Source organism: Engystomops pustulosus, chromosome 5 (genome assembly GCF_040894005.1).
Source record: "Engystomops pustulosus chromosome 5, aEngPut4.maternal, whole genome shotgun sequence".
NCBI classification, from domain to species: domain Eukaryota; kingdom Metazoa; phylum Chordata; class Amphibia; order Anura; family Leptodactylidae; genus Engystomops; species Engystomops pustulosus.
The window spans coordinates 110,321,356-110,336,734 of NC_092415.1; the positions used below are offsets into that span (position 1 = coordinate 110,321,356).

Genomic DNA, 15,379 nt, shown 5'->3' on the forward strand with positions numbered 1-15,379 from the left:
ACAGGGGTTTGGACAGGCGAAAGCTCGCCTGGCAGCGGACCGCCAGCTCCATCCCAAGATTAGGCAGCCTCAGAGGCATCCATGCATACTGCCCCTGCTGTTTCCTGTCCATTTCGCCTCCACGATCCTCCACAGCGTCCACCAATGTCTCCATGCGCAACATTCAACTCTCTATACCCCAGACGCTGGAGCGCGAGAGGATATACAGCACATCATCCCCTTATCAAACGAGCTGTGTGAGGCAGAATTTTCAGGTGTTTCACCAGATACATAATGGAACTCGGCGCATCTGTCGCCGCCATGCTGGAGACCTGAAGTTTCAATCATAGCAGCGCAATATGGATGCCACATACTGTCACTCTTAATCATGGAAGTCGTCTCCATGGCTGCCTCCACATGTTGTCCCCTTATCAAACGAGCTGTGTTAGGCTCATTTTTCTGGTGTTTCATCAGATACGTTATGGAGCTTGGTCACTATGTCGCTACCATGCTGTGTTATCGACTAAATATACCGTCAACCTTTTATTCAAATAGGAAATCATTTCAGCACTTCTTGCTCACCTTCTTTGTTTCCTTTCTGCCACCCATTGGTTTGAAGCCTGGGTCCATTTGGGGTATGTCGCCATGCCACTCTCTAGCCTGCCGCTGCTGCTGCTGCTGCCTCTGTCTCTGTATGCCGTCTTCTATAGTGTCAGGGTCAATTATTGGATGTTTTAGATGCTATCTAGCCTCATTCGGTCACTCTGTCATCGCCATGCTGTTGCCCATAATTTTGGCATAATGGTGCGATTAAGCAGCCTCAGAGGCATCCATGCATGCTGCCCCTGCTGTTTCTTGTCCATTTCCGTAGTGTTTTCATCATTTTCTGAGGTTTCCAGGTGTTTGGCCATGCTTCCCTGTGCAGACCCTTGGTCCCCTTGAAAAATGCTCGAGTCTCCCATTGACTTCAATGGGGTTCGTTATTCGAGACGAGCACTCGAGCATCGGGAAAAGTTCATCTCGAATAACGAGCACCCAAGCATTTTAGTGCTCGCTCATCTCTAATCATTAGGTGTTCAAAGTTGTTACATGGACAAAGAGAGGAGAAGAAAGGATTCAGGAAAAGGGAAAGGGACGGGGGTTAGGGATGAGGATGCTGCAACTGCATGCAAAAAAAAAAAAGATACAGGAGCATCAGAAATAGTTTAGAACACTCTAATGATGCTCTCTAATCACAAGATCACAAGGGTGCCAACTGCCAAATTCTAGCCATAAAAAGCACAGATTAGGATATAACATTCTGTTCTGTACACTGCTGAAACTAGAATGGCTGCCCTCAGCAGTGAACAGAAGGTTCCACCTTCTTTCTGAGATCAGATTGGTTGGTCAGTACAGACCAACCAATCTGACAGATCTGGGGGTGGCATAATGGCGTGATCACATAAATAATCTAGTTGCGATATGTGCTGTCCAAGATCCACCAATAACCATTAGATTTTTTTTTCCCCCTTTGTCATTTATCTGTAAATTGCTGCAATTGGTTGGTCTGCATTGACTCCATTGTAGCGATTGTGGCCAGGGTAGGGGGGCAGTGGAGTAGCCTTAGTTCCCAGTGCCTGGCCAGGCTAGTACATGCCCCAGTAGCCCCTGCAGTTAATTTACATATTTATGAAATAAAGATTTTTAACAAGTTAGGTTAGGTTCCAGGATTATAAAATTAAAGATAGGCAGAAAGGAAGAATCTACCATCAGTTCTACTCCCGATAGTAGATTTTCTCATGGTAGGTTTCCTTTAAATACAAGTGAAAGCAGTTTGCACTGAAATGAATGTGCAAAGTCAGACCAAAATCTGGCTTAATTAATATCCTCGTCTGGGAATTCACATTCAGTTTCATTAATCTGCCATATATAAACATTTCTTAAATTAGATGTTATTAAAAAAATGTTCCTGTGTGAAGATAATTTCTCATAAATGTAGTCATATGGTCCCTTAGATACAAGACTGTGTCCCTGGATATGGCCACCTCTGCTGGAGGGATTGTCTGAGGAGTTACTGCAGGTCCCATAGCACTCCTGTGGTAATGATTGCTGAATCCAGGTGGTCAGGCAGGAAGCTATCTCATTTCTAAGGGTCAACGTGGCAACATTTATGAGAAATTATCTTCACACAGGAACATTTTTTTAATAACTTCCCATTGAAGAAATTTTTACATATGGCAAATAAATTGAATTAAATGTGAATGCCCGGATGGGAGTACCCCTTTAAGTCATTTTGGGCCTATGTCTTTACGGCCTTTAACTAGCTAACCAGGTCTAAAGCACATGCTGAAAGGACACATTTTCAGCATCACCACCATAAAAGCCTGTAGTTATGTTTTAAGATGCTAATTTATATATTTCAATTTATAATATTTCAAATTAATACTTCGCAAAAACATGTTTTTGAACTCTCATTTCAATACTATATATTTTACAGGAGCCTTTTGGCAATGTGACAGAGAGAAAGCACCTAAGAGAAAAACTGAAGTGTAAGCCTTTTAAGTGGTTTTTGGAGAATGTGTACCCTGATCTTCCTGTCCCTGAAGACAAACCAGGACATTTTGGGATGGTAGGCATGTCAAAATATATATTTCTACAATCCACTAATACATTTATTCTTGAAAATGAATTTGTTTTCTTTTAAAATACCTTTTTATTGTTTTATAACAAGCAAATAAACAGTTGCTCAGAAAATTACAATGGAATTATACATTCATAAAACATGCAATTCTAAGGCACAAAACGATTGTTGTAAACATTGTTCGCAGGCAGGGGACAATCAGAGATGTATTGGGGAAGTGTGCGTTTGCAGCTAGAAATAGTGGGTGTGTAGGGGGTGAGTGTTTGGCAAGTAGGGTTGTATGGGGGAATGGAAGAGTAGGGACGTAGGACATTCGCAGGGGTATCATGATGTCATTAGGTGGGTGTAAGTGGATAGGTGAGTGTAATTGCGTAGGAGAAATAGTTAAAGTAATCTTCCAGAATGGGGAGGAAATGTATCCAATAGGAGAGAGTATTGTGATTTAAATAAATTGAATAAGATTAAAGGATGTGATGGATGTGTACTAATAGAGTTCAGGTGGTGTAACCATGGGTACCAAACCTTTATGGTGTATGCGTAAATATAGGAATAGAGTTTTTGAGGTGACAGATTTGGGAGACTGTGACCCACATTTATCAAAAACACAAACTAGAACACCCCTTTATGAGCAGAATCTTGTTGCAGAATTTATGTATTGGACCTGCTGACTACCTTTTAACTAGTTTCTTGAAGGGTAATGTCCTTTGAGGGGCTGCTGCAGTTGCATAGAATTTGGAACATTTTTTCGTTGCCTTAAAGAAGCTGGGAGGGTCGTTCAAATTTGTAAAGTTGGGAGATCAACCTGTGGGGTAGTTTTGTGGAGGTTGTGAGTTTCTCAAATGTTGGATCTCTCAGGGCCACCAAGGCAGAGGAGGAAGTGAAAGCCAGTAAGGAGTTGCACATGAGGGGTAGCATGTGTGCTGCATGGAGTCTGCCAGACGGAGAATACTGATCCTTCTTTTAGGGAGGTTGTGCCACACCAAGCCCAAACATAGTATGAGAGGCTTTAGACTATTCATAACAGATCAGAAATTACAGTGTGGCAATAGGAAGTGAGTAAGTGTGGCAGCTACTAGTGCTTCCTCGATTGGAATGTAAAGTAACTGGTTATAAGACCTGTGCCAATCAATGACCCTACTTGAGATGATAGATTGAATGATAGATTTGATGGATAGTAGAAACAAAACTGGGGAAAGATGACAGCCTTCAGAAAGTGCCATTGGACCTTTGGAATGCGGGGGAATAAGTGCAGTTTACTCTGATGTGGGGTTGGAATAAAGGGAAAAGATCTTATCAACTAATAGGTTTGTACTGCTGAATTTTTGTAGGAAAGCCTATATTTCTGTTTTAGTTAGGAGGGGCATCATTTTGGAGCTCTTATTGCCTTACTGTTGACCATAAAGATAAGCTTTTGATGCTTTGGTGTTTACAGCTTGTTTCAGAGTCATATACTGTCTCAGCTGCAAGGAGAAATTTGTGTTGTTTTATAAGTTTTCTAAGCCTCCCATAAATATCCTTTTATTGTTTTCTAAAAATTCAGCAGTACAAACCTATTAGTTGATAAGATCTTTTCCCTTTATTCCAACCCCACATCAGAGTAAACTGCACTTATTCCCCTGCATTCCAAAGGTCCAATGGCACTGTTTGAAGGCTGTCATCTTTCCCCAGTTTTGTTTCTACTATCCATCAAATCTAACATTCAATATCCGAATGGAAGATATTGTTGAGTAGGTAATCAATCTCTTTTAATTTCTGTTTCTTATGGAAGGTACTGAAGGAAATAAATTCCCCTCTTGTGGCAGTTTTATAAGCCTCCCATAAATATCCTTTTATTGTTTTCTAAAAAGTAACTGGAATGGGTAGTACTAATTTGTTCTCTCAGTTAGCTACTTTTCAAGAGAGTTTCATTTAGATACTGATACTGGAGAATGCTCAGAGATATAAATACAGATTCTACCTATATGTAGGATTTCTAAAAAAATAATGTACTGACAAAAACCCACAAAATGGACAACATTTACTATTAGTGAGGCATACTGCACTACATGCAGTTTGCCTCACTAATGTGCAGAGTGCATCAGATTAATGAAGATCGGCACATGGACTTCATTAATCTGGCGCACCCTGCACAGTCAAAGCGCGCATAACAGGTGTGCTCCACAATTATTTTGGACTTGCCAACATAAATGTGTGGACCTGAATGCCCCTTCATAGGGCAGTAGTAGAGATAGGGCAATAGTAGGTGGTGAGGAGGGAGGAAGAGTGGGAGGACAGCCACTATTCCTCCAACTCCCTGACCTCTAATAGGAGGTGAGGACAAGTGAAAAAGCATCAATGTTCTAACCAATAAGGAAACCCAAAGTAGGTAAAACCAATGCAAACAATGGGAAAATCACATCTCCTGAACAAGAGAAATAACTGCTATAAGGGATTGATTGAGGAGTAGGCATAGTCAATGTGCTTGTCATGAAGGAAGTTTGATGGCAGAGGTGAGAGGACTGCAAAGTCATTAAATTAAGGCTAGGCCAAAAGGAAAAAGCCATCTGTACAAAATGTGGCAAGCTTGGAATATGGCATTTACTGGTTTTTGCTGTTGGTGTTACTGGTGAGACTTCTTGAAAGATGTTTCATTTCAGCTCCTTTTCTCACTAAGCAATGGGTCACATTGGGCACCTTGCAGATAATGAGGCTTATTTACTAAGGGTCGAGCTGCTCACTTTCGACGGACTGTACGCTGCTTTTGGGATTTGCGCAGCTTAGACAGGTATTTAACAGGTTTCTGCACTGGGATTATGTCGCACACAATCGGTTTTTGGTGCAGCTGTGCTGGCTTTCATGCCACAGAAATCATGGGGGCCTACATTAGACAATCCGACTGATTCAGACTGAGCGCAAGATTTGACTCTCAAATTGTGTCGCAAGACAATGCACTTACATGAACCAGGAAGAAGAAGATGAACTCCAGCGGACCTGAGCGGGGACGCGACACACGCATGATCTTCGTCGGACAATGCACTTTCAGGGAATTCAAGTGAACAGGTAAGTAAATGTGCCCCAATGTCTCTTGGAGGCTCATTGTGTTTAGATTTTGGTCCAAGTGCTCTGTGAGTGCATTCAAGTACAAAACTTGCTGCTTGCGTAGGCAGTAATAGGAGGAGGAGAGTGTGAGTGGTGGATAAAACCTTGCTAGTTTGTGCAGTTGCAGTAAGTTGTTTCTGTGACCCCAATTGTCTTGGTTTTCTACATTGGTTAATGTGCTGTTCATGTGGGATTGACAGTTCTGAATGGCTGAGGTTGTAGCTAAACCAAACGTTGGAAGAGATTCTTGGGTAGTTTCAAGTCTCTTGAGTCAGCTCCTAATCTGGCTGACTTCTTGTTTAATATAAGTAAGGCTTTGAAATGACCAGATGCACTTTCCTCTCTTTTAGACAAGTTATCTGCCTCAGAAGAGTATAGTGAGCTAGGAAGATGTATAATGTTTATTTAGAGACTTTTGCAGAAGGGGTACCTTTTTCCATATCAGTGTGAACTTTCTTGTAGGGAGATGAGTTCATCATACAGTCATGCCCAAAAGTTTTGAGAATGACACAAATATTATATTTTCAGATGTTTTTATCACTTACAGAAATAGAAGTGCAATCATATTATGAGTAACAAAAGCTTTTATTAACAGTTAGAATGAGTTAATGCAGCAAGTCAATATTTGTAGTGTTGACCCTTCTTCTTCAAGATCTCTGCAATTCTCTCTGGCAGCTCTCAATCAACTTCTGGACCAAATCCTGACTGATAGAAGTCCATTCTTGCACAATCAATGCTTGGATTTTGTCACAATTGTTGGTTTTGTTTGTCCATCCGTCTCTTGATGATTGACCACAAGTTCTCAATGGGATTCAGATCTGGGGAGATTCCAGGCCATGAACCCAAAGTCTCTATGTTTTGTTCCCTGAGCCATTTAGTTATCACCTTTGCTTTATAGTAAGGTGCTCCATAATGCTGGAAAAGGCATTGTTGATCCCCAAACTGCTCTTGGACGGTTGGGAGAAGTTGCTCTTGGAGGACATTCTTGTACCATTCTTTATTCATGGATGTGTTTTAAGGCAAGACTGTGAGAGAGCCAATTCCCTTGGCTGAGAAGCAACCCCACACATAAATGGTTGCAGGATGCTTTATAGTTGGCAGAACATTAGTCTGTCCCTGATGTTTTTTCTGGAGAGAAGTGGCTTCTTTGCTGCCCTCCTTGACATCAGGCCTTGCTCCAAGAGTCTCCGACTCACAGTGTGTGCAGATGCACTCACACCTGCCTGCTGCCATTCCTGAGCAAGCTCTGCACTGCCAGTAGCCCGATTCCGAAGCTGAAACACTTTTAAGAGACGGTCCTGGCACTTGCTGGTCCTTCTTGGACGCCCTGGAGCCTTTTTGGCAACAATTGAACCTCTCTCCTTGTATTCCTTGATGATGCGATAGATTGTTGACTGAGGGGCAATCTTTCTAGCTGTGATACTCTTCCCTGTTAGGCTTTTGTGCAGTGCAATGATGACTGCACGTGTTTCTTTAGAGATAACCATGGTTAACACCATGGTTAATGGAGCAATCACTGAAACGATGTTAGCTGCTCCTTTTAAGGCAGGCCTGCAATGAAGTTCATTTTCTAGGCAAATATTGACTTTGCAATTATTTGCTGTTAAGCTGATCACTCTTTATAACATTCTGGAGTATATGTAAATTACCATTATAAAACTGTAAAAATTAACATTTGTATCATTGTCAAAACTTTTGGCCATGACTGTACTTTCCTCCTTTGACGATTTTCATTGAAATAGGTGGAATAGTTTTGCAAAAGAAATTAGCTAAAGAATATTCCACAGGCTCACCCACAACTTTTAGTAGTGAGGCATTAGTACAGTCAATTTCTATACGTAGCAGCACACAGGACCACTAAACACACACACACACACATATATATATATATGTGTGTGATGGTGGCCTCTGTGAGACAAGGTGTAATGAGGTACTTGTATTATGATGAGCTGGGGGCATCTGATGTACACGCAGTTCATTTGGGGTAGGCTGGAAGAAAAATATAGGCTAAATGTGTTGTGGGCCTTACTGGGTAAATCTCCAGACTCAGGTGGAGCAAAGAGGACTCAGGCGCGGCTGCAGGATGTGTTGGAGCCGATGGATAGGTCACAGCTTTGGGTGATGACTAGGCAATGGGAGTCCCGAAGCAGTCCTAGAAGACAGGCCAGGTGGATGTAGGGTGGAAGTTGGGGTTTGGGATAGCAAGGGTATGCAGCTAACTTGTGTGGTAAGGCTTGGATATGGACACACAATGCATCAGGGGCCTTCCAGAATGCTGGTAGCAGGTATCTGAGGGTAGGGGTAGTGCGGTAGGTTTTGAGGTAAAATTGGATTAGATTCACAGATTTCAGGTCCTAGTATGGGTGCCTCTAATACATACTTCTGTCCTGAAAATAATATTTTCTGTTAACTAAAAAAAGACACCTTGAAGAGGACCGGTCACTGTGTAAAAAATGTACATAAAAGTATATTCCACATGTCTGTACATTTTTGCCATTTCCCTGATCAATTTGCTGTTTTGTTTAAAAAAAAAATAACCCACATTTAAAAAAACCATGGGGGAAGTAACTTTGATTTTCTGTGGTGGTGTGTCTCTGTGCAAAGTTACTTTAGAAGTTGCTATCCCCTCACAAAGCTGATTCCAATACAAATTCACAATTGCCTTATCTTTTGACACAGCGTACAAAGACTAAAAACAATTAACACTCAATTTATTTACACACAAATCGTCAGGGGCAGTCCACTAAGCTTGACAATGCATTTGAACTTGTCATGCAATATAATTTAGTTATATATTGCTCTATGGTATAGAGGGGGAATCACCAGGTGGAGAATTTTCAGGAGCAAAGCCATATCCTTTTCCTGCCCCTAATCCCACCCCCTATTGTGCCCACAAAGTATAATACTCCTCTTACTGGCCTCCACACTATAAATGTCTACATATATATATATATATATATATATATATATATATATATATATATATATATACTCACGCACACACAAACATATATATATGTATATATAAATATACTGCCTCCAGACACTATGATGCCCACTTACTATGAAAACGGTATATACTGTATAATGCCCTGAACACTGTATAACTCTCCCTTCATGTTGCCCCCATTTTACACCTGCTTATATGACCCTCCACCTATAAATGCTTCAATTTATGTTACCAGATTAAGATTGAATATGAAGTTATATTGAAGTGCCCACCAGCAAACAGAAGCCAGGTAATTACTATGTTATTAAGAAAATATTATTGCTTTTTTGCAGCTAAAAAATAAAGGAATGTCCAACTTCTGTTTTGACTATAACTCGGTCAGTGAGATGAACATGTTTGAAAGAAGAATTGTTTTGTTCCCCTGCCACGGAAAGGGACAGAATCAGGTATTTAAAAAAAACTTTGTGAACCTATAGTCTATTATAAAAAATGATTTATATAATTGTATCTGATAGTTTGATGGCATAAAGCAAATCCACAAGCTCCCACATCACCTCAAATCCATAATTGTGAGTCACAGCTTATAAAGCAGCTTTATCTGGCCTTGTAATAATTTTTATGCAGGCAGTCCCCGGGTTACGTACAGAATAGGTTCTATGGGTTTGTTCTTAAGTTGAATTTGTATGCAAGTCGGAACTGTATACTTCATAACCCCAGTTAAAAATTTTTTGGTCTCTCTGAAAATTTTAAAAGTTTTGGGTTGTCATAAGAAACAGGATTAACAATAAATTTAATTGTAGACACCTTTGATAACTGTTATAACTGTTTATAATAAATTAACAACATCCAGAGGTCCCTTTGTAGCTAGTGGTTGTCTGTAAGTTGGTAGCTCTTAAGTAGGGGACCACCTGTAGTCTCCTTTTCCTAATAAACGAGATCCAGATTTTCTGGATATAAGAAATATATTAAATAAAATTCCAAATGTGGAAAAAATTTTTTAAAAAACTGCACGGGCGTCACGTTCTTGTGGGCTCAGTTTTACGACTAACTGTGCGCTCCAAATAACACCTCTACTTTATTCTTTGGTTCGGTACGATCGCGGTGATACCAAATTTATAAAGGTTTTATTGTGTTTTAATACATTTTCAAAAATTAAATGAATGAGTACAAAAAAGAATAATAACGCTAATAACTTTTTCATACTTTGGGGTACGGAGCTGTGTGAGGTGTAATTTTTTGAGGATATGTGCGACATTTGATCACTTTTTATTCTATTTTTTATGTGATGTAAAAAGGTGTAAAAGTTGCATTTCGGACATTTGGGCACCATTTCCCGTCTCGGAGGTCACCACCGGCCGTAACCATTTTTATATTTTGATACTTCTGTATTGCAATATATGGCATTTTTGCTGGTCATTCATTACAATGAGCCTCTGGCTCATTGTAATGAATCTACAGAAGCCATGTAGACTCAGGTCAAACAAAGACCCGAGGCTACCATGGCAACTGATTGCCGCCACCGATGATGTTCGGGGGAGCGACGATCGTCTTTAAATGGCGCCGGCGACAACGGAAAAGGTTAATAACCGCTTATTAGCGGTGGGGGTTTGTCCTTGTATGAAGGGGACTCAGCCCGTGAGCCCTCTTCAAACATTCCCCGTACCTCAGCACCGTAGAGCTACGGCGCAGAGCATTAAGGGGTTAAAGGAAATTTAAAAAATAAAACCTACAAATACTTTCCCTTGCTCCATTTCATCTTGGTCTGGGCGTTGTGTTTTGCTAATCTTTAGGTGCCGAGATCACCTAGAAAAGAAAGTTCTCATGCTAAATTCATGCCTCTCAAGTGATCTCACATCCCTCTCCCATGCTCACATTATGGGAGACGGAGATGCGGGGGCGTGCATAATAAGCAGCCTGGAGAGCCAGATATCTTGTCCCTGTGCTCCGTGCTGTTAATTTTAACTTTCTTTTCTAGAGGATCCTTACAAATCTCTTTTCTAGATGATGCTGGCAAGTCATGATAAGTGAAAGACAGCACCGGGATCAAGATGAAGAGGAGTGGGGTTGAGTATTTGCAGGGCTTTGTTTTTTAAACTGGTTGATTTACTTTAAATAATTTCTTACATTTTTCTTTTTAGTTCTTTGAATACACAAGTTATAAGGAGATTCGATATAATATGCATTATCCTGAAGGGTGTGCAACCAGGAAAAGGGGCAGTGATTTTCTTACAATGTCCTTTTTTTTTAAAATTTCTTTATTAACAGTTAAAATTCCACATACACTTAAATTAGACGTACAGTGTCATATAATACAAAGTTTAACACTTTACAAATACTTTACAGGTTGTACATATCCACTTTATCTAGTGAACAGTTGTATCCATACCTTGCACCTTATTGCATTAGTGTTTCCATTAATAATCATGTACATTTTCTTATCTTTCCTTCCCCTTTCTTCATACCCTATTGCTCCCCAACCTATTCCCCTACCCACCAAACCAGCCCGCCCCGCCGGAGATAAAGAAAAAAAAAATGGATTACCGCTAACAGTTTGACCATATATTGTCCCATTCCTTCACCCTCTTGTTACTAGAGAAGTATATTTTTTCATATTTTTTAACTTTCCTGATTACGATCTCCCATTACTTCTTTTTTAGTTCTTTGAATACACAAGTTATAAGGAGATTCGATATAATACGCATTATCCTGAAGGGTGTGCAACCAGGAAAAGGGGCAGTGATTTTCTTAAAATGTCCTTTTGCCGGGGCAATGAACAACAAGTGCCCGAAAACCAAAAGTTTATTTTCAGAGAGGTATTGATATTTTTATAGAGAAACTCTGGGGAAAGATTTCTAGTGAGTAAAAATGGAATGACAAAGGTTAGTCACTCACCCACTATGGATCCCCAAATGCAAGTTTCAAAGGTCATATGTGCACTAGTGGACTTTATGGGTTGTCCAGGAAATACCATTAATTGCTAATCCGCAGGTTGGACCATTAATGCCAAATCTATCAACAGCCAAAAAGCATCAAAAAGCAAATAGCATTTGTCTGATCAGAGATCTGGTTATTTGAAGGATTTGATTTGAAGTTTGTTAGAAATTAGATCTAAATATTAGAACACCAAGGAGTAACCTGCATTGTAGTGGATAAACTTACGAAGTATTGCTTTTTACTTTTAGCTAATGTCTTTTTATTCTTATTTATAGGATGGTACTCTGCTGCACCAGAAAACACAAAAATGTGTTGAAGCCATTATTAATATTAGCATATCTGCACCTGTATTGAGACCATGCTCAAACTCTGATCTACAAAAATGGTTTTTTCAAGAAATTTGATACATTGTAGACACATACAGTTAATATGGATTGTCCTCTCTTGGTTGACCAATGCCATTGATTCTATTACTATGACTGGACCAAAGCTGTGAATGTTGTTTTGGAAAAATCAACCTCTGCTTCATACGTGGCCTTGTCTAGAGTTTTATTGTTAAGATCTAAGGCACATATTTATTCATCCCAAATGTAAACTATACAAACTGCAGGATATCACACTTGATTTTATTAACCCCTTAAAGACCCAGCTCACATTCACCTTAAGGAGCCAGTCCAAGGTGACTTTCAGTTTAATTTTTTTTTCGTAACATGTTGTACTTCAAGTTAACGGTATATTTTGGTTTACATGTTTTGCATTTACACTACTGCTCAAAAGTTTGGGGTAACTTAGAAATTTCCTTATTTTTGAAAGAAAAACACATTTTCTTTCAATGAAGCTAACATTAACCCCTTAAGGATGCAGCCATTTTGTAGCTTAAGGCTCAGTCCGATTTTTGGATTTTGACTTGCGTCGATTTATATGTTTATAACTTTTGAACACTGTTACTTATCAAAGTTATTCTGAGATTGTTTTTCCCCACATGTTGTACCATTTTAATGGTACATTTTAGCTGATAAGTTTTGCGTTTATTTACAAAAAAAAAAAAAAAAATTATGAATTTCAGGCAGATAGATTTACCACCTAAATAAATTGCTGAATAACATTTCCCATATGTCTACTTTACATTTTCACAATTTTTGAAATGTCTGGATAATTTATTTTGATGTCACGCGCTTACAAATCGCATTTCGCTTTTCCGGATCTTCAGAATTGACTATTTTGGGGATAAATACAGTTTTAAATGAAATGTTACACATTTAGCATCAAAACCTTTTATATAATCAACCCATTTTCAAATCTGCACCCTCAAACTATCAGAAACAGCTTTTAGGAAGATTGTTAACCCCTTGAGATCTTCATAGTAATTGAATCCAAATTGAGGTGAAATTTAGAATGGTAAAATTTTGACGGTTATGAGTTCATTTAGCCCTAAAATGTATACATTTCCAAAAGATAAAAAGACAAAACCCACCATACAATTTGCTCTACAATTTCTCCCGAGTACAGAGACCCCCCACATGCGGCCGTTACTTGTTTCATGGGCGCACAGGGAGGCGTAGGAAGGAAGGAGCACCCTGTAGCTGCCAGGATTTTAGTTTTCCCATCGGCCCCTTTTGTAGGCTATAAAATTTTCGGTTTTTCGTTATTGGGGCCATGTGATGGCATTTTTGGGGGGGGATGAGATGCTTTTTCCAGTGTTACCATTTTGGAGTTGGTATCCCCTATTGTTGAAAATTTAGGAACTTTTTTCTTTGAAGGCATGAGTAGAAAAACATCAATTCCGTACTGGATTTTTTACTTTTTTTTTTTTTTTTTTTGGTGTTCAGCGTAAAGCCTAATAATCATGTTATTCTATGGGTCAGTACGATTACGGGGATACCTTGCATGAATATTATTTCTTACGTTTTACTAAATTTGTCAAATAAAACCCTAATGTGGGGAAAAATCTATCATTTTTGCTTTGCCATCTTCCAAGTGGCATGAAATTTTTACTTTTTTGGCTACGGAGCTGGTTGATGGATTGTCTTTTGCAAGATATGTTGTACTTTGCACCAGTATCATTCTGGAGTACATATGTTTTTTTGATCACTTTTTATTGCATTTTTTTGAGGGATTGAATAGGTAAAAATCATAATTTTTGGTGGGTTTATAACAGTTTTTTTTAACGGCGTTCATGGTGCGGGTTCGATAATTATTTACTGTTATTCTACAGATTTTTATGGACACGTTGATACTATATATGTGCGGTTTGTGTTATGAGTTAGACTTTTTTTTTCCGTTACACGTCACTTTATATGCTATGGGGCTTATGGGGATTTTTATTGATTTCTTACTTTATTTTTTATTGAATAACTTTTTTTTTTTTTTTTAACCTTTTTACAGTTTCCACCATGGGACATGAACAAGCAATCATCTGATTACTGATGTATTGCGGGGTATTAGCAGTGTCAGCTAAGTTTCCAGTAGTGGAAAATGTACCTGTTGGGGAATTCATACGTGCCCGTAGAAGTTGTAGTGACTCTCAAACATTTGACAAGGAATGCCAAATTATTTCAGAACGACTAACTAAAAGAGGCTACACTTCAACAGTCACTCAAAGAGCCAAAAACATAGCCTTAAGTAAAACCAGAGAACAACTACTGTTTGGTCCCAGAACGAACAACAAAAATTCTAATAACATTGTATTCTCAACCACTTACAGTAGTAATTACCATCAGGTAATTAATATTATCAAAAAATATCTACCCATATTAACAGCAGATGAGAAAATAGGAAGAATATTACAACAAGGCTGCCAATTTGTATCAAGGCGTGCTTGCACTATTGGTAACATTGCATCTCCCTCATTATATCTTACACATGATAATAGGGAGAAGGGATCTTGGCTGAATATTAAAGGCTCATTTAAATGTGGTCGTAACAGATGTAATAATTTCACATTTTTGAAGAATGCAAAAAAATTTTCATCAATACACAACAGTAATACTTATAATATTCATTCCTTTATAGTTCAACATCAAGCTTTATTGGTTGTTGCTCATTGGTAGTACAAGAATTGGTAATGCATTATAGAATATGCAACAATTAAGCATGGGTATACTCTTGAAAGAATTAGGTAGGCATTCTTATAGCATGGTATACATTACATATAAAACAATAGGTTAACTGTCAACAATAACAAATTAACATTTCAACTATGAGTTGTTAAAAAACTGGAGGGGGTTTTACATATAAAAGCCAAGACAATATACAATAGGGTAACAGCATGGCCGGCGCCAGCACCCGGCTTACCCGGGCAAGTGCCGGGGCCCCAGAGGTCTCAGAGGGGCCCACAGCACACACTGCCAATTCAAGCATACTCAATTACATCGGCATGCTTGTTGCCGATGTAATTGAGAGAAGCGTGAGAAGCGCTTCATTCACACTGCCGGCGCGGCTGACAGGGGGCGGCACCGCAAGCGGGCAGTCACAGAACATAGGTGCATCGGCGTCACCGATGTATTTCTGCTGCACAGCGCCTATTGCTGTGCAGGACGCTGGACGTGATGACTTCACGCCGCCAGCGTCCCTGCTGCTGCACAGTAGACGCTGTGCTGAAGATGTAGCAGAAGAGCGGCGAGCCCCAGAAGAGATGAAGAAGAAATCGCATGCAGCCCTTGAGGTAAGTTAGCGTTTATTTTGTTTTTCTGGCCACTAATAATGTGTATTTAATTAATTAATGGAGGCTGGGAAGGGGGGTATATATTAATTAATGGACCCTGGAGGTATACATTAATTAATGAAGCCTCAAGGGGGTATATATTAATTAATGGACC

At 39.4% G+C, this 15,379-nt stretch overlaps 1 protein-coding gene across 1 annotated transcript in view; it reads left to right on the forward strand.

Annotated features, from left to right (window-relative positions):
- Positions 1-12,567, forward strand: part of LOC140133149 (polypeptide N-acetylgalactosaminyltransferase 12-like) — a 116,337-nt gene extending 103,770 nt beyond the window's left edge. Inside the window, exons 7-10 of the mRNA XM_072152907.1 lie at positions 2,456-2,587; positions 8,960-9,073; positions 11,285-11,440; positions 11,837-12,567. Of these exons, the coding sequence (XP_072009008.1) occupies positions 2,456-2,587; positions 8,960-9,073; positions 11,285-11,440; positions 11,837-11,965 (531 nt within the window). The 3' untranslated portion in view covers positions 11,966-12,567. The remainder of the gene's footprint in view (positions 1-2,455; positions 2,588-8,959; positions 9,074-11,284; positions 11,441-11,836) is intronic.
- The last annotated feature ends 2,812 nt before the right edge of the window (positions 12,568-15,379 follow it).